The sequence below is a fragment of the Lithobates pipiens genome, unplaced genomic scaffold, assembly GCF_037356315.1.
Source record: "Lithobates pipiens isolate NorthernLeopardFrog02 unplaced genomic scaffold, aLitPip1_a1.2 Scaffold_19, whole genome shotgun sequence".
Classification (NCBI taxonomy): Eukaryota; Metazoa; Chordata; class Amphibia; order Anura; family Ranidae; genus Lithobates; species Lithobates pipiens.
In genome coordinates, this window is record NW_027507764.1 from 70,603,784 (window position 1) to 70,627,292 (window position 23,509).

The following is a 23,509-nucleotide window of genomic DNA, read 5'->3' on the forward strand; positions in this document are numbered from 1 at the left end:
TTGTCGAGTCTGAAACTAGCCATCTTATAATTTGCTAGGGTGTGTTTTTTGTAAGAAGTTGCATATGAAATGATCCGGTCTCAAAGGAAGGCCTTGCCAGTTTCCCAAAAAAGGTTTGGGTTTTCAGCGTTAGATGAGTTGGCAGAAGAAAAGTCCATGCTTCCTCCATGTATGATTGGAAATCAGAGCTGTTGTGGAGATAGGATGGAAAACGCCATATTCTGGGGTTAGGATGTAGGTCAGGGTTGTCAAGAGTTGCCGAAATTGGCGCATGGTCTGATATGGCTATGTTATGAATATCTGAGATCATTGGGACACGGGTGTCAGTACAGAAAAGGTAATTGATTCTGGTGAAGATGTTATGTGGATTAGAGTAGAAAGTAAATTCCCTGTCCGCTGGGTGTAAGTTGCCAGATGTCATGAAAATGGAGAGAGTCCATTGTGGATGCGAAGTGCGTAAAGTCTGAAGTTTTGGGCAGTTTGAGAGGGTGTTTGGGTGTGGATCTGAAGTCACCCCCAACTATATGAGAGATGTGCGGGGTGTTTAGTATCACAACATCTGTTCCCTAAGCGAATATGGTCAGTGAGGAAACGACCCTTGCTGTCAGGTTCTGCAGACACGACTTCACTTTTTGTGAATCAAGATGAGAACCCCGGCTTTGCATCCAGCTGCATCGGATCCCAGGACAGTACCTGACCAGAGCTATTTCATGCGATGAAAGTCAGGGGATGATAGGTGGGTCTCCTGAAGTAGGGCAATGACGGTTTTAAGGCTCTTAAGATGGAAAAGGATTTTAAGTCTCGTAACGGGGGACCCAAGCCCTTTTATGTTCCAAGAGATGATTTTCAGGGGGGGGGGGGGGGAATTTTTAGGGGGACCTGAAGGGAGAAACTTATTTTAGTGCATAATGATACAGATTTCATATGAAAGTGAAGCGGGAGTGGATTTGGAGGGGTAAAAGCACGAAATAAACATAGTACAAAACATTGAAAGAACTTTGCTTTTTTCCGCATGGATTCACTTTATAGGCCAGCTCTCAGTACTGACCTGAATGATGCAGCGGAGGCTTGCCTAAAACATCAATGATATCTTTTGCAGCAAGCTCGGGTTGTGTATAAGGGAGGGAGGTGGCTATATGCAGTAAGGCCATAGAGGACATTTCAGAGAAAAGGAGATAGCGTAAGATTAAAGATAACAAATAATACCAAGGCCTGCCAGTTTGTTGGAGGCTCTAACAGAGGAGAACGTTAACGTAGGTGGAAACCAACAAGGGAGCTTACATGCCCCCGTTAGTTGTCGGAGCGGGTTTTGCGTCTACCGAATCAACGAGGACTAGATTGATGGTCAGATACAGAGTATCTGAAACAATTGAGAGTCTTCCCATGGGCTTCTTTGGTCCAGAGGATGAGTATTTGGGGCAAACCTGGATGAGGAGTTGTAGTGTGAATCTGCGTGTAGTGTACGCAGGAAGACTTCAGCCCAATATACTCTATCAGATTTTCTGCCAATTTTTTTCCTTTAGATTTACCAAAACCATAATATGAGGTCAAACCTTAGGACAGTGATGGCGAACCTTGGCACCCCAGATGTTTTGGAACTACATTTCTCATGATGCTCATGCACTCTGCAGTGTAGTTGAGAATCATGGGAAATTTAGTTCAAACATCTGGGGTGCCAAGGTTCGCCATCACTGCCTTAGGAGTTTCAATTTATATGCAATCAGGCAGGCCCTCGCATTACATGGTTTTGGTGAATCTGAAGACAAAAATCAGCAGAAAATCTGTGCTTATGGGGTTTTCTGCTTCAGAGGGATCCTGGAAGGAGAGCTGGTCTCCATTGGGGGCTTTAAAGGACAGAGAATTGCACTTGTCGCTGGTGGAGTTCCGTACAAATGTTTTGGAAGGCTTTCCTTTTTTGGAGACTTCAATGGAGTAGTCCGCAAAAATCAGAACCTTGATTCCAGCTATTTGAAGGGAACTGGACTGCCTGAATTTTTTGCAGGATGGTGGCTTTGCCCGAGTAATTAAAATATTTAGCAATGATCAGGTGAGGAGTCTTGCATGCGGTGGCGAATGCTCCAATTTGGTGGGCACATTCTAGTGTGCCAAGAAGGCCTAAAGCTTCTGGCACATAATTCAGTGAGGGCTGATGCTTTGAGAGATTTTGGGATGCTCAAAAAGCAGATTACTCCTTCTGGATCTATTTTCCAAATACTCCAGCTTTTGAAGTACATATCGGTTTGTTTTGTCCTGTGCCTGCTCCGTAGCTTCTGCCTCGTATAGTTCTTCAATCCTGGAGAGGCTGCGTTCTGCCTCGTTTAGCTTAGTTGTGTCTTCCCCCTATTGTTTTTTTTTTTTTTAACCACTTGCCGACCGGCTCACACCAATATACCTTGGCAGAAGGGCACGTACAGGCATAAGAAGTGGTTTGCGGGTACATGCTCGCCGCAAGCTCCCTGTGAGTGTGATCGCTGGACTCGATACCCGCGATCGTCTCATAGAGAGAAAGAGGTAAACAAGCATTTCCCCGTTCTGCTTAGTGACACCGATCACAGCTCCTTGTAATCGGGTTCCGCATCTTCAGGGGCGTGGTCATGTCCACGCCCCTGAAGATTCACGTTTGTGACAAAACATCGGGTTGAGTACGGGACGAGTGACATAGCGTGGTGGACGGAGGAGTGGCCACCACCATCTTGTTGGTAGGAAGCGCTGAACCCGTGCTATACCTTTGGAAGCATACTGTTGAGTCAAGTTTTTCCAAGACTGGGTTGATTGCATCTGGTGGGTCAGTGGAAGGACCTCTTGCTGTAACTAAGTGGGTCGTATGATGAGTAGGAAGAAACATGGATTTTATCAACTATAAATCTATTCACTGTGTATATCCAATGTACTGGCGGTAAGAGTCAGTTATATCGGGTGTTGGTGATGGCTTTTTCTCTTCATTCATTTGAGCATTCCTGACGGACTATGTTTTGACCAATATATACACAAGGGGATATGTGAAAATGGCTTTCACTGGTATTGAACCTTTTTGGGAGAGACACAGAGACATATATTCTAAAATGGAAGATGCAAATTTGATATGAAAAAGGATTTGCTATGTTCTTAAAGACAGACAGTTGTCTGTTTTATGGAATTCGCATACCATTTGCAAAGAGGACTCGCCCATCATATGCATCACATTTAGGCCTCTTTTACACCGGTGCCAAACAAGTGGTTGAGCCGTGGTTCCACCACTCCCTTCCCCGACCACCCACCTAAAAAGATAAGTCAGAGGAGGTTGGACATATGCCACGGCAGCAATGCTTTGTGTTGCGGCATGTTTAACATGGCCTGTCAAACCTTGCTCACTGAAGTCAATAGGGTCACACTGTCAATTTTGAATTTTTTTAATATAAGCACACTTACCTGTCCAGGGTGCCCGCAATATCGGCCGCCCGAGACTGACCCATCCCTCGGGTCCCGGCGCCGCCATTTGTACTAAGGAAAATAGGCAGTGGAGCCTTACGACTTCACTGTGCGTTTCCTGCTGTGCAGCGAATAGGAATGGCTGGCTGTGTTCTGGGACACACACAGTTCCCAGAACACAACGCGTCCCATTCCCCAGAAGACAACGTGAGGAGGAGAAAACTGAAGATCACTGCGGTGTAGGAAGTGGCAAATTAGGACAATCTGCCTAGCAACAGCCATTTCTGGTAAGTAAAAAAAATAAAATGTCTTCAATACGCAGCGCTTTATCGTATATGCTTCTAAAAATACAAGAACACACCTGTCATTTTGTAAAAGAGTTTTAATAAGTCAGTGCAGAAAGAGTACAGACCAAAGAAAGGTTCATCTGTGACTGGAGGATCCTAGGTTGTTAATTATACCTGAAACATCACGTGAGCCAAGGGCTGGTATAGGAGTGTTATTGTAGGTTTTTTTCTCCATTTGTCCTGGCAGTTAGGTTACCGCTGTGTGAAGGCGCTAGGAGATCATGTGACCTTGTTACAGGCCATATTTTTCTATCAGCTCATGGGCTTTAGAAACATAGGCGCTCATCGCATCTTCCTTAGACAGGCCTGAAAAACAAAAGGCAGAGAGTGGTCTACACAGGTAGCAGCTTTTATTTTTTTATTTTATTTTTTATGAAATAATGGCAATTTTGTATTAATGTCTGCACCCAATGGAGTTCCAACCTTTCCCCATTGGAAAATCCCATGTGGGGGACACACATGGCAATAAAAGCCAAGTAAGTCTTCAAACTTTTTCCATCACCACTTAAAAGTGTTACTAAACCCACAACAGTAAAATCAGTCTGTATATGTAGTAAAGCATGCTTGTAAAAAAAAAAAAAAAAAAAAAAAAAAAAAAAAAGTAGAGTACTAATGCGCTACCAAACAAGTGTAAATGACAAGTAAAGGTGCTGAAAATGTAAAAGTGCTTAGTGGAAAAATATAAAAATCAGTCAAACTTCTGTTGCCAACACCAATAAGTGTATATATGTATAATGAAGCAGCGCTAATTACTTAAAGACATAGCCAGAAATAACGTGCTAGTGAACAAAGATACCAGTAATTCTTCCCAAAGTGTATCTTATCAAGAAACATTCATATGAATATATTCAATAAAAATAATCCAATGAATAAAGTGCATCACATGATGATAACAGTCAATTAAACTGATTCAGTGAAATACAAGAATAAAGTGCATCCCAAGTGTATCTTTGTTCACTAGCACTATTTCTGGTTATGGCTTCAAGTAATTAGTGCTGCTTCATTACACATATATATGCTTGTTATATCACTGTGGAACCTAAGGGGTTAATCTGCATTGTGACCCTCCCTTTTTTCCCAGTTTCCAAACCATCTGCCTAATACAGAGCCTTGGGGGCACTTTGCACATGCTCAGTTTGGTGTGCATTGCTAGAGTTTTTTTTGCATATGATCAGCACAGGGCCAATCAGCATTGTCCAAACAGAGGGTCAGGGGTCATGCAGCCTCATAGAACAGTCGGAGTAGAAGGAAAACTCCTCCTACACGCTTTAGCCAGTGCTCTGCTGGACACTGATATAAGTTACAAGACTGCAGAAAAGAAAAAAGAAAAGAAGTATTTAGCAGTTTAGGTTTACACAAACTATTGAAATTCCATGTTCTGTGTACTGTGGGAGACCAAATATAGTGAATGCAGGATCCTGGGTTTTGCATCACTTTAAAGCAGGAGCTTTGGTCAGAGTTCTACTATAAAATTAGGCAAGTACTCCAAGTTTTTGCACAGCGACTTCCTCTGGTCATCAAAGAAACCAGGATTGAAGGATTACAATAATACTTTTCTCTGTAAAAAATAATGCATTTTGAATTTTTATCTGATAATCCAGAGTATTATACCCGCAATCAATGGATCGTGGGTGCAATGTCAGGCTTCTGCAGACACTGCCTCCATATGGGCAGACAGTTACAAAGCTGGAGGAAGTGTCCATGAACTAAGGGGGCGCCCGGTGCCCTCGCAGTTTTTTCAAAAAACTGCCACAGTGGAAGATGGGATTTGTAGTTCACTCACAGACTTCTGTGAATGGATGTGTGGGTGGAGCCATGCAAAGCTGCACTGTTAAAAAAATTAAAAAGTTGACAATGCGTGCGGGGATAAGATTCTGGGGGAGGGGTTTAGACCTGGAGCATGTTACACCCTAAATATGGGTGTAACACGCTACAAAGAGTAAACCTTTGCTTTAATAGAAAATACAAAAGCCACCACACACTAATGTATTCACTTAAATTACATTATTGTTCTACAAAATATGAGTGTATCATGTTCGAATGCAGAAACATGTACTCTGTCGCCTTAAAATTGTATATATCTCATGTCCATGGTTAATAGTGGGCCCACCCCTGAGGGGCAAAAAAAAAAAAAAAAATGTATATAACCCCACAGAAACTGCTTCACTAGCACCAATTTCTACACTTCATTCTTGACAATCTTTTGTTCCATGGAAAAAAAAAAAAAAACAGATGTTGAAAGAGAACGTTATTAAAGCAAAAAAGCAAGAGCCACTAAGTTATTGCATTTTTAACCGCTTCCCAACCAGCACGCAACGATGTACGTTGGCAAAAGGGCGTACCCGTACGTCCCGCCGTCATAGTGGGCATGCCCATGGGCTCGATGTCTGCAACAAGGAGAGGTAGAACAGGGAACTGCCCATGTAAACAAGGCATTTCCCTGTTCTGCCTAGTGACATGACAGGGATCCACTGCTACCTGTCATCAGAAGCAGTGATCTGTCATGTCCCAGGTAACCCATCCCCCACTACAGTTAGAAAACAGTTAACCCCTTCCCTGCCAGTGACATTTATACAGTAATCAGTGGCATGTCAATGGTCCCGAGGAAAGTGCCAGTTCTATCCGCCGCAATGTCGCAGTCCCAATAAAAAATAAAAAAATTATTAAAATAAATCACAGTCAGTAGTAAAAAATAAAAATGCCATAAATCTATCCCCTATTAACCAATCAATATACGCTTATTGCGTTTTTTTAGCAAAAATTTGTCTCAAATGGGAGCTTATGCGTTAACATATTCATACTATGAACTGGAAAGATTTCTCCACAACCAGCATTCATACTTGGATTGGTGGCCGAGAAGCAAGTCTAGTTCTTAAAACATGATTAGGCCAAAATACACAATGCATAGATACTCTTTATGGATGGGAGAGGAACTCTGGTTAGCAGTTATTGCCCACATGCAACCACCAAAAATGTTTTCAGGTGGCCAAGGAGCATCAGCACTGGACAGATGGAAATATCTACTGAAAGCAGAATTAGGACAAAAAAAAAAAAAAACCCACCACATGCCAACTCTACGTTCTGTCTCTTGTGCCGATTCCTCAGTTTTAGCTAAAGTAGGCTTTTAATAAACTTGTTATCGTTACATACCAAATTTTAAACCCAATGAGACAATAGATTCTACAATATAGGCAGATCATTGCTAAAGGGAAAGGCTGACAGTGGATCATTTCATGCCAGTATTAAAATGTCTTGAAGGGTAGTTGAAAGTCTGGAGGAGAGGGCATGCCTAGGCAGACTTGCATGATTAAAAGAATTTAAATCCAGTGAATGGAGGCCAGGGAAAGTGCCAAATGATGCTGGACATCCTCCAGCCAGGAATAAAGTATTGGCCCATTCTCTGGGGTATCATGTAAGCTGCAATAAGGTTGTTGGTATGCAGTTCTGGCTGAGCATGTGTTCATAGAATGGTAAGGATTGGGAGATGAAAGCGAAAAAAGTCTTACCTTTCTTTAGGTTCCATGCTTCCCACTTGGCCTTGCCCTTCAGATCTAGCATGCCAGGACACTCTGTAAAAACAGGCAGATGTTTTCACCTACAGTACATTAGTACAATATGTTTGCAAAATATTTCAGGTAAGGCCCCTTTCACACTGGGGCACTTTGCAGGCGCTACAAATAGCGCCCTAAAGCTGCCGCTGTTGTGTCTCCAGTGTGAAAGCCCGAGGGCTTTCACACTGGAACGTTGCGCTTGCAGGACGGTCAAAAAAGTCCTGCAAGCCACATCTTTAGATCACTGTAGGAGCAATGTATACACCTTTCCTAAAGGACCCTTCCAATTGAAAGCGATGGGGCAGAAAGTGCTGCCCCATTGTGCCCATTTTGAAGGCTTATATGCACGAGTTTGGGCTGCGGTGGCGCCTTGCAGGCAGTTTTAGCCCTTTTTTGGCTGCGAGCAGGGGTTAAAACCCCGATATAAGCCAAATAGCGCCGCTAAAACGATGGTAGAGTGGCGCTAAATATAGTGCCGATTTACCGCCAGCAACTCAGTGTGAAAGTAGCCTTACAGTGAAACTGTCACAGGTACAAAGTACAGCTGGCCTTTTTTGCAAATGATTTAAAGTAGCGGCTTAATTTCCTAGTGAGAGATATACTAGGAAATTTAGTTTTAGTCTCCTTCTGTAGTCAAGGGAGCAGTAATTGTTGTTTAGGTCTATTCAGGGTTTCACAGGTTGAGGGTTTGACCGCTTACCCCCCCCCCCCCCCCCTCTCGATTCTGGAACAAGTGTCCAGAATATGAGGCTGAGAGAGTCAATGACAAGTCTGAATATTTATCATGATCCAGCCAATCAGTGGAGGGCAGTGTCCAGAAGGTGGCTGTGGAGGGGGATAAATAGTCTAGAGCGATTGTTCTTCCTCGGCAGGGAGAGTTCTGAAGCCTCTGGGGCTGCCGCCGCCTGTGGACTGTGTAGCCGTTTCAAGTCTCAGCTGTGGCAGAGCTAGGAGCCTGGAACAATCTGAGGAGCTGGCTGTGGGACTTCACCACAAGCGATCCAGTCTGGAGGAAGCTGGAAGGTGTCCTGGAGACTTATAAGTCTTGACCATAAATCGGGTTACTTGGCGGCTCTGCTTTTTCGATAGAAGTACCAGCAGTAGCTATGGACTGAGAAGACACTCAGGGTCTCAGGGTACTGGCCTTTCCCCAGAAGAACCTATGCATGTGTGCCTAAAGAGTATCCTCCCGACTACTGTGCAAGCAATTTGGGGAGCATCCCATGCCCCAATCGCTCTCCTGTATAAAGTTCTTCAAGCAATGAATGTCAAAAGACATCCAAGACTGAGTTATTGGTGCTTATGGTTGTGGGCAGCCTCTGTACTATTAAGCAGTGCCAGAACTACCAAAGGTCCCACTTGCAACTGGGGCTTGCTGGCTGCAGGGCTCTGAGCTGAAAGTGTCTCTCATACAGTCCAAAGACTGCACTGACAGTTCCCCCACTCTCACACAGATGAGAGGAGAGCCAATCTGCCCCTGTCTCTATCCTGTGTGCAATGTGAAGCTTACGCCTTACCCAACTGCCAGCGAAGATAAAGAGAAAAGCAGTAAAATAGATCCCTTCCAGCCTGCAACAATAGCACCTCATAGCAAACCCCCCCTCCCCCTGCAACAGTAGATCTCCCAGCATCAATGGGCACTCCAGCACCCCCTGCCATTACATTCGGGCCTGGGAGGTGCCAGAAATGCATTTATCCCACATTTGCGCAGCAAAAGAACACAAGCCCTTATATTTATATATTTGAGCTTGCATTGATGAACTAGTTCAGGGAGTGAGAACCTACAGATATTTTTCAGGGGATTTTTTTGGTGCAAAGTGTTGATTTTTCACCTAAGAAATCCCATCCAATATATCAGTTGGCTCTTTTGTATTTAAGGGATGATGGTGCAAGTTGTAGTACTATAGGTGTAACAGAAGTGCGGGCAATCTACTGTACCCATACAGATGTTAAGCATTACCTATATTTATGTCCCCAACAGTGGACTGCTTGTAAAGGCCGTACAGTTCCTTCAGTTCATCGTCAGTTGGTTTTGTTTTCAATTTCTTTACATCCTCTGCTGCTTTGTCAAAATTTGCCTGTAGGAAATCAGAGACAGAAAAAGCAAGTGGAAAAAATATATTAATGATCTGGGTCTTCATAGCCCATCCGTGTTGCAGATTCCAAAGGGATTCTGTGTGTTTTTTGGGTCTGGTTCTGGTGCGAATTCAGTCAAAAATTCGGACCTGAACCGGGGGAACAGAAACGCACTGGTCCCCAGGCCCGAAACTCGGCCTGAAGACAAATTCCACTATAATGGATCCAAACTGATAAATTCTGACAAGTGTTAAATGTTAATGTAGGTTCAATTTCAATTTTTTTTTTTTTAATACAACATTTTTGTTTTTAAATACCCCCATCCACAGCAGAAAAGCTCATCCATGGAGATTGGCAAGGCTGGCCATACGCACATGGATGCCCGATAGAAATTATATATCACAGATTCCATCAACGCTATACAACATGGATGGCAAAAAAATATCCACTGCTACAGTTGTTGGAATACATTCCGATTGAAAATTGTTAGCTGAACAGCGACTGCATTCAAGCAAAAGATGTTGGGTGGGAGAGTCGGGGTCCCAACAGGGTCACCACTAAAGTGACTTTTGCCATTGTTCATGAACTTAAAATCAGTGTATGGGCAGGTTAATGGGTGCTGTGTGAGAGCAGTAGTCTCTGCATGTTACACCCTGTTACAGCTAGAGTGCTGCAATTTCCACATGCCCTCTAGATTGCAGTGCTGTAAGGCAGGGGGGTGTTGGACTGCTGTAGAGATTGCAGCAGCTTTTAGCTGCTTTTGGATGGGCATTGAAGATTATCAGATTAGATAAATCGTTGATAAAATACGTGGAACTGCAAGTTACAGGTGTGGCTAGCGCAACCTAATCCATGGAGCTCTGCTGTCACTTTGGCATTGGTGTGCTGTACTCCATATCAGAGTGGGATCAGCACTCCTGACAGATGACAGTCACAGGTTTTACATTGGAGAGCCACCTTCTCCCATTGTGCTCTACAGCAGCATTTCTAAACTCCAGTCCTCAAGGCGCCCCAACAGGTAATATTTACAGGATTTCCATTATTTTGCACAGGTGATTTGATCAGTTTCACTGCCTTTGGTAATTACCAAAGACATTTTATTTGAGAGAAATCCTGAAAAACATGACCTGTTGGGGCGCCTTGAGGCCTGGAGTCTCTGCTTAGCACCAGAGATGGCTGCAGTGGCTCCTACACACCACTAGAGATGGGCCGATCGACCCCCAATTTAGTTTGAACACTGCAAAAGTTCAGAACCGAACAAAGAACCCCATTGAAATCTATGGGACCCGAACTGGGGGAGGGAGTGTGCCCATTTTGAAGGCTTATATGCTAGTTATTTATAAACAGCTTGGGAAGCCAGTCTGTATGAGGAGGCCACAATTTAGTGCCCTCAGAACATGAGATTTTTTGGAAACCTGCCCCGACACATTAAACTGACACCAAAGTAAAAAAAAGTAAGGTTGCACTACACCATCACTATATTTCACACTACACTGACAATAGCACACTGATACCCCCCATTGAAATTGTCACCTATGACGAAACGTGTCTGAGAGGGCACGTACTGACATCACCACGTTGTTTTAAAGGAGGACGGGCTCCTGTGTTTGCCAGAATTTGTTTTTATATGCAAACGCTATCTACCACGTAAAGACTGTATCACGCTATGGTCAGTTTCTTCTGAGCCCATCCTGAGTATACCATTGAAGTACGACTACGAACTCTGAGATGCCCAGGGTGGTTTTCAGCTACAAGGTCCGGTTCCTGTGTGTTTCCAGTAGTCAACATTGCAAGCTAAAGGCCGTAGCTAGGCTACAGCCAAACTCCTTTTGCTTGCCATCTGGTAAGCAGGCTCACGATACGGTTTTCGGGCACTTTCTGTGTGTGGAGTCACTGTGGTGTTATTGGCGGACTGATTTACATGAATTATTGGTCTACTAGTATTAATACACATTGTATATTGGCGCAGCTCTCCCCTCCATTTTTTCCTGTTCATTTATGTGTTTATCCCACATTTGAGCTGCTGCCTGTGTCGCTTTTCAATATTTAACATTTAGTCTAGCGCAGTTTTTTCTTTTTCAATAGCACACTAACTCGCTGTTCTATCTCCACGTCAATATCACACTGCAAATGGCTGCTCTAGGAAGGATCCTTTTATAGTGGGTGGTGGGTCTATGGAGCAATGAGCCATGAGTCTCCAATCATGGCTCTGACAGTGTTCTGTGCCCTAATTGGGCAAATCTTTAATTTCTTCAGCCAATCAGAGCTTTCAATGCACGGTGCGGCACGCAGTGAATTGTGGGGCGCTCAGCGGGCCAAACAAATGGTAAAATGCCCTGACAATTCAAGTGTTCGCCAAACGGGCAAGCAACCAACGTTTGACCAACACTACACAGTGCCTAAAGCAGGGGCCTCTCCAGCTTCAGCCCAGTCCTGCTACCTTCTACAACCACTATCAGCAATGTACCACATGTAATGCTTTTTTGTCTCCAATTAGCCTGTGGCCTCACCAATTTATCCCCTTTGTCTCTTGCAACCGAAAGTGATGGGAAATCCATACATTTTAGCTCTCAATGGAATAAGATTAGGGGAATCTTCCAATGTAGACACCATTTGGTGACAACTGGTTAAGAAGGGGCTTTCCCCTGCTTTGTAGCGAGTTCCTCTCACTTTCTGTTGTAGGAACACAAACACACACACACACACACACACACAACTGGTCTCATGGTCTTCAAAACTGCTAGTTGCCAAGCTATCATGTTTTACCACCGATTTCAGTTGAGTTAATGACTCATAACAAGTATGCAGATCTGAATTTCTGATCTAGTGCTACGCCAATATGAGCCGCTGGTAATTTGGTCCCATGTCCCCTTTCAGAACACACAACCAGGCACAAAGCATCCTTCCTCTGGCTTTAAAAAAATAAATGTTATAATATAATTCAGTCTACGGGATTTTTAGGGTTTTTATTGGAGCAGTGACTTGGATAGGGATGGGGAGCATGGGATACCCGGGAACTGCAAAAACAGAACAACTTGGACAGCTTTACTTGACCCACTGGATCTTTAGGCTGACTGACCTATACCCCCTTCCAGTCTCAAAGGGCCACACTTGCACACTCGGCAGCACTAGGGTCTTGTACTTGCTTAGCAACAGGACAGTTGGATTTCTTCCCACCAACTCCCTCCTGGCACTCTCTAGTAAGCCTTCTATTGACCCAACTCACAAGACAAAAAAGGTTCTTCAGTAGGTACCCCAGTGAAGCCTGGCTGGGACCACAATGTATTCACTTTGGCTCCTCTAGATTTTCTGCCTTCTAAATGACTGGATCCAGGAACACTGCACTGCCCTTTGCTACCAGGCCTCAGGCTACTTGGAGTCTCCCTTCCATCTTCTGGGCACATCTCTCCAGGGATTGGATGGAGTTCATACATATTCAGGCTGTTTTTTTTTTATGGTTGCAGTGATCTTTTAAAAACACCATGAAATATTCTATTTTTTTGCCTGTCCTGTTCCTAGAATCATTACGCATCAAGTATGGGTGCCCAAGAGTGTTAGAAGTGTGCACCTCTGCTGCTCGCCAACCCCTATTTAAGCCAGCTCAATCCCCTGGACACAGTAGTGATGTAGGAACCAATGCACAAAACCACAAGGCAAAACAGGAAATAGTGCATCCAACATGCAAAGTGTTGATGTAAAAGCCTCTACAGGCTACCATAGCTCTCCTTATGAGGGTGAAGATAACAGAATGAGGAGCGTAAACAATGTTTTATTGTGGGGAACATTTATTTTTATTTTTGTAAAAACAGACCACTGCCTCCCAGGAAAGTCTGCACTTTGGCCCACTGCAGGACTTTCCTGGGTGATAGTGTTAATTAGGTAGTTCAGGTTGGAGGAGATTTCCACTATAGCCTGTATACATGCCCACATGTTTGATGTCAATATTATGTGACCTGGCTAGCTCTGAGAACAAGTAAATGTTCTCTCCAGCATAAAAAGACATAACTGAGCATGTGCAGGTTGGCTATGCTGCCTGTGTTAGCTGGCCTTCCCCAGATAGACAGTGCAGGAGGGGAGGATATGTGCATACAGGATAAAACAGCCTTTCATACAATGTAGAGGATTAAAGAGGAAGTAAAGCCAAAACGAATAAAAAAAATAAAAAAAAATAAAGACCCTACAAGGCAAAGGCATAAATGAGCTAGTATACATAGCATACTAGCTCCTTATGAATAACTTACCCAAGATGGAAGCCCCTGAAGTGACCCTCGTTGTCCGACGCCGCCATCTATCCCGGAGTGACTTCCGGGTATCAAGGCTCTGGCGCTGTGACTGGCCAGAGCCGCGATGACATCACTCCCGCACAAGAGCACGGGTGCCGCCACTAATGGCATGATCACCGTTAGCAGAGGCATGATCAGTGCACCGCTGTCTACAGCGAATGTGCCGTAGACACCGGTGCCTCTCTTTTACAAATATCTCCTAAACCGTGCAGGTTTAGGAGATATCTCTTGTACCTACAGATAAGCTTTAATCTAAGCTTACCTGTAGGTAAAAGTGGTCTGTAAGCGTTTACAACCACTTTAGCCCCCTCAAGTTCTACAGTGAGTACAACATGCATATACAGACCAATTTTACTGCTGTGAGTTTAGGAACACTTTAACTTTGGTGAGTTGGGGGGGGGGGGGGGGTGGTCAAAGCCGTTACCTTGTCTAGGCCCATTTATTCTGTGTATGAGAAGCTTTGGATCAAGGCAACGTATGTGCATCAATTTGCCCAGCAATGCATTGCTTGCTCTTTAACTGTACGCACTTCTTTTGCGCTGCATCACAGCACAATGCAACTGACCTGCTTTTTCAGCACACATGGTGTGAATTCGACCACTAGGACAGAATGTAACTTACCTTATTCTTGCATTGAGACCAAGTTGGGCAACACTACCTCATGCAACCATTGTGAATGAACCCCCCTAAGACACTACTATGCTAAAAAGTTGGGAGATTTCACCAACTTGAACATCTATAGGAGAACCATCTTTTTTGGTCATGTAACACCACACTTTTAGGGAAAGTTATAGTGGGGTAAAAAAGTATTTAGTCAGCCACCAATTGTGCAAGTTCTCCCACTTAAAGAAGAGAGAGGCCTGTAATTGTCATAGGTAGACCTCAATTATGAGAGACAAAATGTGGAAACAAATCTAGACAGACAATCATTGACAGTCTGATTTGGAAAGAATTTGCAAATTATGGTGGAAAATAAGTATTTTGTCAATATCAAAAGTTAATCAATACTTTTAATATATCCTTTGTTGGCAATGACAGAGGTCAAACGGTTTATGTAAGTCTTCACAAGGTTGTCACACACTGTTACTGGTATGTTGGCCCATTCCTCCATGCAGATCTCCTCTAGAGCAGTGATGTTTTGGGGCTGTCGCTGGGCAACACGGACTTTCAACTCCCTCCAAATGTTTTCTATGGGGTTGAGATCTGGAGACTGGCTAGGCCACTCCAGGACCTTGAAACGCTTCTTACAAAGCCACTCCTTCATTGCCCGGGCGATGTGTTTGGGATCATTGTCATGATGGGAGAAGGTTTGCACTCAAAATCTCATGATACATGGCCCCATTCATTCTTTCGTGTACACGGATCCGTCACCCTGTTCCCTTTTCAGAGAAACAGCCCCAAAGCATGATGTTGCCACCCCCATGCTTCACAGTAGGTATGGTGTTCTTTGATTGCAACTCAGCATTCTCTCTCCTCCAAACACGACGAGTTGTGTTTCTACCAAAACAGTTCTACTTTGGTTTCATCTGACCATGTGACATTCTCCCAATCCTCTTCTGGTCATCCAAATGCTCTCTAGCAAACCTCAAATGGGCCCAGACATGTACTGGCTTAAGCAGGGGGGACACGTCTGGCACTGCAGGATCTGAGTCCCTGGTGGCATAGTGTGTTACTGATGGTAGCCTTTGTTACATTGTCCCTGCAAGTCATTCACTAGGTCCCCCCCGTGTGGTTCTGGGTTTTTTGCTCACCATTATTGTGATAATTTTGACCCCACAGGGTGAGATCTTGCGTGGAGCCCCAGATCAAGGGAGATGATCAGTGGTCTTGTATGTCTTCCATTTTCTAATTATTGCAGATTCAGTCTTCCCAGCCTGGTGCAGGACTACAATTTTGTTTCTGGTGTCCTTCGACAGCTCTTTGGTCTTCACCATAGTGGAGTTTGGAGTGTGACTGTTTGAGGTTGAGGACAGGTGTCTTTTATACTGATGACAAGTTCAAACAGGTGCCATTAATACAGGTAATGAGTGGAGGACAGAGGAGCCTCTTAAGATAGAAGATACAGGTCTGTGAGAGCCAGAAATCTTGCTTGTTTGTAGGTGACCAAATACTTATTTTCCACCATAATTTGCAAATAAATTCTTTCAAAAATCATACAATGTGATTGTCTGCATTTGTTTCCACATTTTGTCTCTCATAGTTGAGGTATACCTATGATGACAATTACAGGCCTCTCATCTTTTTAAGTGGGAGAACTTGCACAATTGGTGGCCGACTAAATACTTTTTTGCCCCACTGTATATATCTTTTAAAAAGCAAAGATTTGGCAGGAAAGGGATAGAATGGTTAAGGCTCGGTTCACACTACTGCGACCTAAAAAGTTGCACGACTTTGCCAGGCGACTCGAGTACTACTTTGATAGTGACTTTTGGGAATGCCCTGGGTAATTTTACTGTAATGTTGGATCCAAATCCGTGGCTTTTAGCACAAGGGCCCAGAACGTGAACTTGTCCTTTAATTGGGGAACAATGGCATGATTGTACACTGCCCTACTGCCAATTCTCACCCAGCCTTCCTGAACCTCACACAATACTGTTACAGATTGGTCCCTTAATGGAGCTGGAGGAAATAGAATACATTAATGAACCCATTCATTACAGCACAAAATGGAAGCCGAGGGACTCTACTATTCATTTTAACTGTTAGTGTTCCATCACAGCCCTCATTTGAGGGGGGAATAGGGAGGCCCACATTCCTTGAAGATAAAATTAGTTATTCTTTCCCCCCCTGGAATATCAGTTCAGAAATAATGCTCATTACCAAAGAAGTGTATCTTGTATCCTGTTGATTGCTCCTTCGTGTAGCAGTGTCCCATGCAGCAATGACTGGTCTTCATAGTGCTGAACTTCTGGGCTGTAGGAGGTTAACCTCCCCTGCTCCAGTGGCTTGTTCACACTTGCAGTTTCCTCTGAAGAGCAATCTGATAGAATGCTTTTCAAGGAGGGCGTCTGATAGGCAGTGAGAATGCGACAAATAGGTCACCTCCTCACCACCTGTAGTAACTCATAAAATGCTTTTTTTTATCTTTCAAAAAGTGTTTCCCAGTGCTAAACCTTTCATCAGATTTCTAAATTGCTGTATTTGTACATTTTAAAAGCATATTTATATATATTTAAAAAAAATATATATATATATATAAAACACACCCCATAGGTTTGCTCATAGGTGTCCCTCATTCCCATCTCAAAATGTTGGGCGGTATGCCTTAAAGCGGGAGTCCGCCTTTTTTTTTTTTAAAGCCAGAAGCTACAAATACTGCAGCTGCTGACTTTTAAAATAATGACACTTACCCGCCCAGCGCGCCCGCGATGTCTGCACACGAAGCCGATCTCTCGATCGTCTCGGGTGCTGCCGCCGCCATCTTGCGTATGGGAATCAGGAAGTGGAGCCTTTCGGCTTCATTTCCCGGTTCCCTACTGCGCAATAAGGAGGGTCCCCGCTGTCTCTGGGATCCGTGTGTGTTTCCCAGCAGGCAGCGGGGGACCTTCGGAAAGGGGCGTTGATTCTGCGGAAAGGGGCGTACCTTCTGCAGTATCTACGCCGTTAGTGGGTGCAGATACCTGTACTGTACAGGTACCTGCACCCCCCTCCCCCTTGAAAGGTGCCAATTGTTGCGCCGGGGGGGGGGGGGGGTAGGGTTCCAATGAGCGGAAGGTCCACTTTAGGGTGGACCTCCGCTTTAAGAGTTCTCTTCACTGGAACCAAGGGGACAAGCCCAACCCCACACCATAATCCCCCCCCCCCCCCCCTCCACCAAATGATTTTGAACAGTGCACAAAGAAAGGTCCAGAAAGACTTGCCTTTGTTGAGTTGGTGATATACATTACATACACTATAACAAAAACCCATAGGTAGCCACACTCATTAAATAAGATTTTTTTTTTTTTAACTCCCTCAAACAATTGGTGACAGATTTATTTAAATCTAGGCAGACATTCAAAGGTATAAGGACATTGGGGTTGAGCTACTGAAACTGGAGAGTGCAAAATCTGGTGCAGCTGTGCATGGTAGCCAATTAGCTTCCAACTTCAGCTTGTTCAGTTGGGGCCCCGTCACACAGGCTGTCCAATCAGGTCTTCCTGTCATTTTTTCAGGCGGACCTGAGAGGACACTCCATTCAACCCTATGGAGCAGCGGAGACATGTCTGCTGTTATCTGCAGCTATCCAATCCGTAAAATCCAGACAGATGGAGGTTTTATTTGCCCTTGTTAAAGACCCCTCCACAACCACAGCCCAGGATTGTGAGGAAGAGGCCCTTGTCCCAGAGCCCAGCATCTTTACCTTACCTTTTCTGACTTGCCGGGCTGCATACTTGGATGAGGGTCTGGTATGGGTTTGGGAGGGGGACCCCCCGGCAGGTTCCCCCAGCCCCCCCCCCATTTTGTCAGAAATGTCACACACACACCTCATCGGTTGTTAAGGACGTGGCGGCCGGCTCCTTAGCAACCAGCTATGTACAGCGCATTTAAAGAGAAAAAATAAATACGCAAAATGCATGAAACTGCATGCATAAACGCAGGTTTAAAAACACAAACACAAAATGCGCCCAAAAACCACATCAACTGTAACCGCATAGATGTGAACCTAGACTAAGGCTGGCCATACATGCACAGAATTTCGGACGATGGTCGTTTTCGCAAAGATCATACGACAATCGTGCCGTTAGTGGGCCCGGCTAATGTCAACTTTTACTAAAGTGTATATTGTAAGCAAAACAATAAGAAAATGCTGTCTTGTATAATTTATATATTTTTTGTTATCCAACGTTAATGATGATGTAAAAAGTTTATTTTGTCAGTCAGTGGGCAATTCACTTTCGACCGACGAATAATCGTTCAATCTGTAAACGGCCGAAATTCTGTGTGTGTATGGCCAGCATAAGTCTATGGGTGACGTCACTTCCCAGCCACTGTCGTCTGTCTCCTGCACACAGAGGGTGCTGTTGGAGACTGGGCTGGAGCGGCTGCAGAACAGCGTTTTTTCCCCCCCCTTTACAGGGTTAGAGAGATTAGGCTTGGAATGTGGCTGAGAGTAGGTTTAGAGAGAGTTTGTTTTTTTCTTTCTTTCCTTCCACTTTTAAGTTTAGGGCTGGGTTCACACTAGTGCAAATTGGTTGTGGGTTTAGCCGCATCCAATTCGCACAGCAGGAGATTGTGACCGGCTCTCTATGGAGAGGTTCCTCTCCATCAGCGGATCTGGTGAGATTTGCACAGGGGTCCTGTGCGTCTTTTGGTCAGTTTCAGGTCAGAATTCAGCCAAAAATTCAGGCTGAAATGGTGAAAGAGGGTGCACCGGTTGTGAGCTGCTGCATGATCATATGTGAACCCAGCCTAAAGGGCATTTGAAATTCCCATCTGTGTCCTATTGGGGAGATTTCCCTTTACTTCCTGTCCACAATGTAGAGAAGAAATCTCTGCAAAGTGACTGAATGCCCTGTGGGCAGCCGGCACCAGAACAAGTGTCCCCATTATAAGATTGCCACTTTATTCCTGTTCTGTCGATATCTCAAAATTTTACATTTGCTTCCACTTTTGAATGGCCACCAAAAAAAAAAAAAAAAAAAAAAAAATTGGGGATCTCCCTACAGTGAGATCTTGGCCCAGTTTATTTAAAAAAATGATAGCAAAGCAGCTTTAAGGCGTGCATCCCAACTGTCCCTGTTTCAGAGCCAAATCCCTCTGTGCCCCCCCCCCCCCCCCAGTTGTCCCCCTTTTTTGTTGGATGTACATATATCCATGAAGACGTACCATTCAACTACTTATTCTGCGCTAAACCTTCATCCGATCTCGGAATTATCTTGTTCACCATTTTGAGCAGATGTCTACATCCAGGGTCGATCATTCATGGGTAATTGCTGCTTGAGCGATTACATGTGAACAGCCATGAATAGCTGAGGGAGGTGTCAGCCTCCTATTGTTTTAAATGGGATTTCTGCCCACATCTAATCACTAATGGCCCCAAAAGTGAATGGGCCATAAAGAAAAGCAATGGTGGAAAAAAAAAATAAAAAAAAAAAAATCTGGGTATAACAAACGATTCTGTATTGTCCGCATAACTGCGGGCCTAACTGGGGTGTGCCCATTGCCTAAAACCATTGTGCTAAAAGGTATTCCTCGGTCATCTCAGAAAGTTGGGTGGTATCCATTGGGGTGAGATCCTAGTCGATGGGGTGTGGGCAGGGTTTGCTGGAAAAAAAAAAAATTATATAAAATAAATAAAAAAAGTACTTTTTTCAGGGCAGGGCAAACTGCAGCCTCGCACCTTGCGACCAGCAATTGAACTTTATGAGATGCCTGTGTGACATCTCAAAAGGAAAAAGCGATGATGCACCAAGCTCTGCATCGCATTGCCCCAACGCACTGCAACTGCTGTGTTGCAATGCAGCAGCTGGTGTGAACAATGTCCTAAATGGATGGGAGCGCACATTATCTTGTGCATTAGCCCCTATTCAAACTAGTCTGTTATCTCCTGAGTTTGCTGTGGAGCCACACCACAACGGAAATTACATTATTCTCTATGGTGGCCACACAGCAATGCAGCATGGCTGCAGTGTGTTTGTTGAAAAGGTGCAGGAGCTTTGTTTGGTGCAGTGCATGGAATCTGCATGTATATACATTTTTTTTCTGCTTTATTCAGAGTTGTGTATAAAATCCATCCGCCGCCTCCGAAACAATGCATGTAAAAACATGCAAAGTCACACTACAAAAAACACACTGCAAAAGCATCACTAGTGTGAACCTGGGCTTGAAGGAGAAGTACAGCCAACTTTATGGATCACAGAGCTGGTCCAGGTGCATGCAAAAATCATGGTAAAGAAGTCAGGAGCCACTGAGAGCTGCTCCCGCCCCCTGCACAGTCCAGTGAGAGAGCGAGATGTGGGGGCAGAGCACTGAGCGATCGGCGGAGTTTGATCACTCGGTTCTCAGCCGGCGGGGGACCGATGCAGCATCCACCTAGGCAACTATAATTCAAACACCCATCCACAACACACACACACACACACACCTCAGCAGCTACAGTATTTGTAGGTGCGGACTTTTAATTTTTTTGGTGGGTGGACTCTGCTTTAATAGGTTACTACAACTCATTCCTCCATCCAGTGCCAGGAAGAAAAAAAAAAGGTTCACCCAGAGCAAAAATGCAAACTACGCCGCTTCCCTTAGAGTTAGGGTCAGGGCACTCCAATCTCTGCAATACATCCTTGTGCCCAGGGCAGTTGTCCCTTCTGCCCACCCCTTGCCCCAGCCCTGCCTCCACCTGTAAAATATATTTAGTTTTTGTTCTCCCATCTTCCAACAACCCCTCATTTTCTTCAAATATAACATTTTATTTTTGGGTACCAAACTGGCCCCTGGACACAAAAACAAGAAAATAAAAAAAATGGGACATACGTTAACGGGCCTGTTAAATGTATGCAATTTGAAGGTGAGGCGAGTTGTATTCAGAAAACTGGAGCTACTATAAACAAAAATAACACACACACACACCAACCAACGCTGTACTCTCCATAAATGAGTGTCTTGCGTGCAACAAAGGATTTTCCACTCCCATAGGAGCTCATTAAATTTTTTTTTTTTTTTTTTTTTTTTTTTTTTAACACAGATCCAGATGGTAAAAGGTGCTAAATAAAGGATTGACAATTGGATATTAGGGCACAAAAGAATTCTACTTAATAAGGAGGTAAGAATTACATTTACTATTTATTTGTATTAAAAAAAAGGTACAAATACACAAGTGTACAGTTTGGGCTCATTCACATCACAACCGTTAATGCAAGTGTGTTGCATTTTTTTGTAATGTGCTTGCACGCATTTTACACGCTTTTTTTTTTTTTTTTGCCTTGCATTTATGAATGTTTGTATACGTTACGTTAAATACGAAAATAATAATAAAGTTTTTATTTTTATTAATGCCATACTTTTTTCCAGCGCTAGGCAAACGCAACACATTGGTGTGAACTTCCTTCATAAAAGGAACCATTATTTTTAGTTGCCAAGGATTGTGAATAAACTCACAAAAGCACCCCGGCAGATATGGTGCAAAGATAGACCCTAAATCATGAAGCAAAGGAAGGAACAGGAAATTAGATACGGTGCACATGCATCAGAATATGCATTAGGGTGACGTTAGATATACAGAAAATTAAATGAAGTTCCTAATTAAAGGGATAGTCCACCCATAGGGATGTATCAGGTATGCATACTTTGAATAAATGCCCACCAGAGCCGCATCCTCCTCCCCCCAAATCATCCATCATCACCTTCTGCCTTCTCCATAGAGTAAAATACAAAGCAGAGACAGACAGACAGCTGTAGAATGGTTGCAGCTGATGTGTCGGACATAGAAAGCCCAAAGCTGCACTGAGAGATGCAGGAAATCACACATGCACTCATAGCTAAGCCATTGGTCTTTGCAGGATACATCCCCATGACAGTTAGTAACATGTATTTGCCTTTACCTGGGGTGACATGATTGGTTCAGCTCTCACAGATCAGCAAAGGCAGCAGCAGCTCTTACTATAATCTGCAGCTCAGCATGCTGTTATTTATATGGGTCAGCCTCCAAGGCCTGCGATTGGTCGCTTTTGTCTTGTGCAATGACATCATTCATTGTAGCTGAATGCAAAAACGAGATGGTGAGATCTTGCAGGTGTAACCCTTCCCTGCCCGCCGGGTTCCCCTGCACTGTTCATCAATATCCCGCACAGGTGCAATTCTATAATACAAGGGGAAAAAAAAAGAAAAATTGCATTTCATTTGTGGAAGTTGAGAAATGCGCAGAGATAGAGAATCTACACAGTTGAACATGAATATAACTCATTATTGCTAGCAACTAAGGCTGGGCCAGGGTTGCCAACTGCCAGTAAATTACTGACAGTTTGTAAAAATCAGTGATTTTTTTTTTACAACTGCCAGTAAATATGAGGGGCTGATCATTTTCATGCTGTGTAGATTTTTTAAATGTCAAGCAAATTACTTTGTTCTAGGTATTGTCAGTGTTTCCAAATCATTTTTATACTGTTCAAATATTCACTGTGTTAGTTTTCAATAGGAGTTCTGTCATTTCTCAGGTTGTCAGTAAAAGATGTGCTCCGCCAGTAAATTGTCCATGTTTTGTCAGTAAAAAAAATGCTACGGGAGGTTGGCAACCCTGGGCTGGGTTCACACTAGTGCGAATTGGATTTGAGTTTCCCCACATCCGATTCGCACAGCAGGAGAAGCTCAGCGAAGCTGGCCGCCCAGCAATTTTTTTTACTAGTAATGGCGGCGATTTTTGTTGTGACTGCAACATTATGGCGGACACATCGGACATTTTTGACACATTTTTGGGACCATTGACACTGGCAGTGAAGGGGTTAACCAGTGGGTGGCAGTGTAGGGGTTAAGTGTTCCTAGGGGTGTGTTACTAACTGTTGGGGGCTGGGCTTTCTTTTAGTGAACACTGATCTCTGCTCCAATCACATGGAGCAGAGATCAGCGTCACTTGTTGCTAGGCAGAAGAGGGAGATGCTGTTTACAACGGCATCTCCCAGTTCAGCCGCCCCGTGAGACGATTGCGGGTATGCCCGTGGCGATCGAGTCCGCCGGAACGGCGACCGGATTCACGGGGGTCCCGACCAGCACACGAGCGCGCCGCCGCCAGTTTTTAAGTTATAACAGTTTTTTTTCAAACCACACTCACTTTGCCCACCCTACAATCAGCACAAATAAAAACTCAAGTGTATTTCTTTAGTGCTACGTTTGTGCTGTTTTGTGCTGTTTAAATTTCTTTTCTGACTTTTAT

The 23,509-nt window shown here is 44.1% G+C and overlaps 1 protein-coding gene across 1 annotated transcript; it reads right to left on the bottom strand.

Annotated features, from left to right (window-relative positions):
• Positions 1-3,772: 3,772 nt before the first annotated feature.
• On the bottom strand, positions 3,773-22,329 carry ACBD7 (acyl-CoA binding domain containing 7). Its single transcript, XM_077490869.1, has 4 exons — positions 22,185-22,329; positions 9,267-9,384; positions 7,262-7,324; positions 3,773-4,061 (listed from the first exon to the last, which is right to left on the bottom strand). Exons 1-4 carry the CDS (start codon positions 22,194-22,196, stop codon positions 3,988-3,990), a joined length of 267 nt encoding a protein of 88 aa, XP_077346995.1. The 5' UTR covers positions 22,197-22,329; the 3' UTR covers positions 3,773-3,987.
• Positions 22,330-23,509: the final 1,180 nt, after the last annotated feature.

Bases quoted from the DNA above. Each gene is read 5' to 3' on its own strand.
- ACBD7 (XM_077490869.1), bottom strand. The intron at 7,325-9,266 runs GTAATGCTTAAC...CTGTTTTTACAG, and splicing joins TGTTGGGGACATAAATATAG to AGTGTCCTGGCATGCTAGAT. The intron at 4,062-7,261 runs GTAAGACTTTTT...TTTGTTTTTCAG, and splicing joins AGCATGGAACCTAAAGAAAG to GCCTGTCTAAGGAAGATGCG.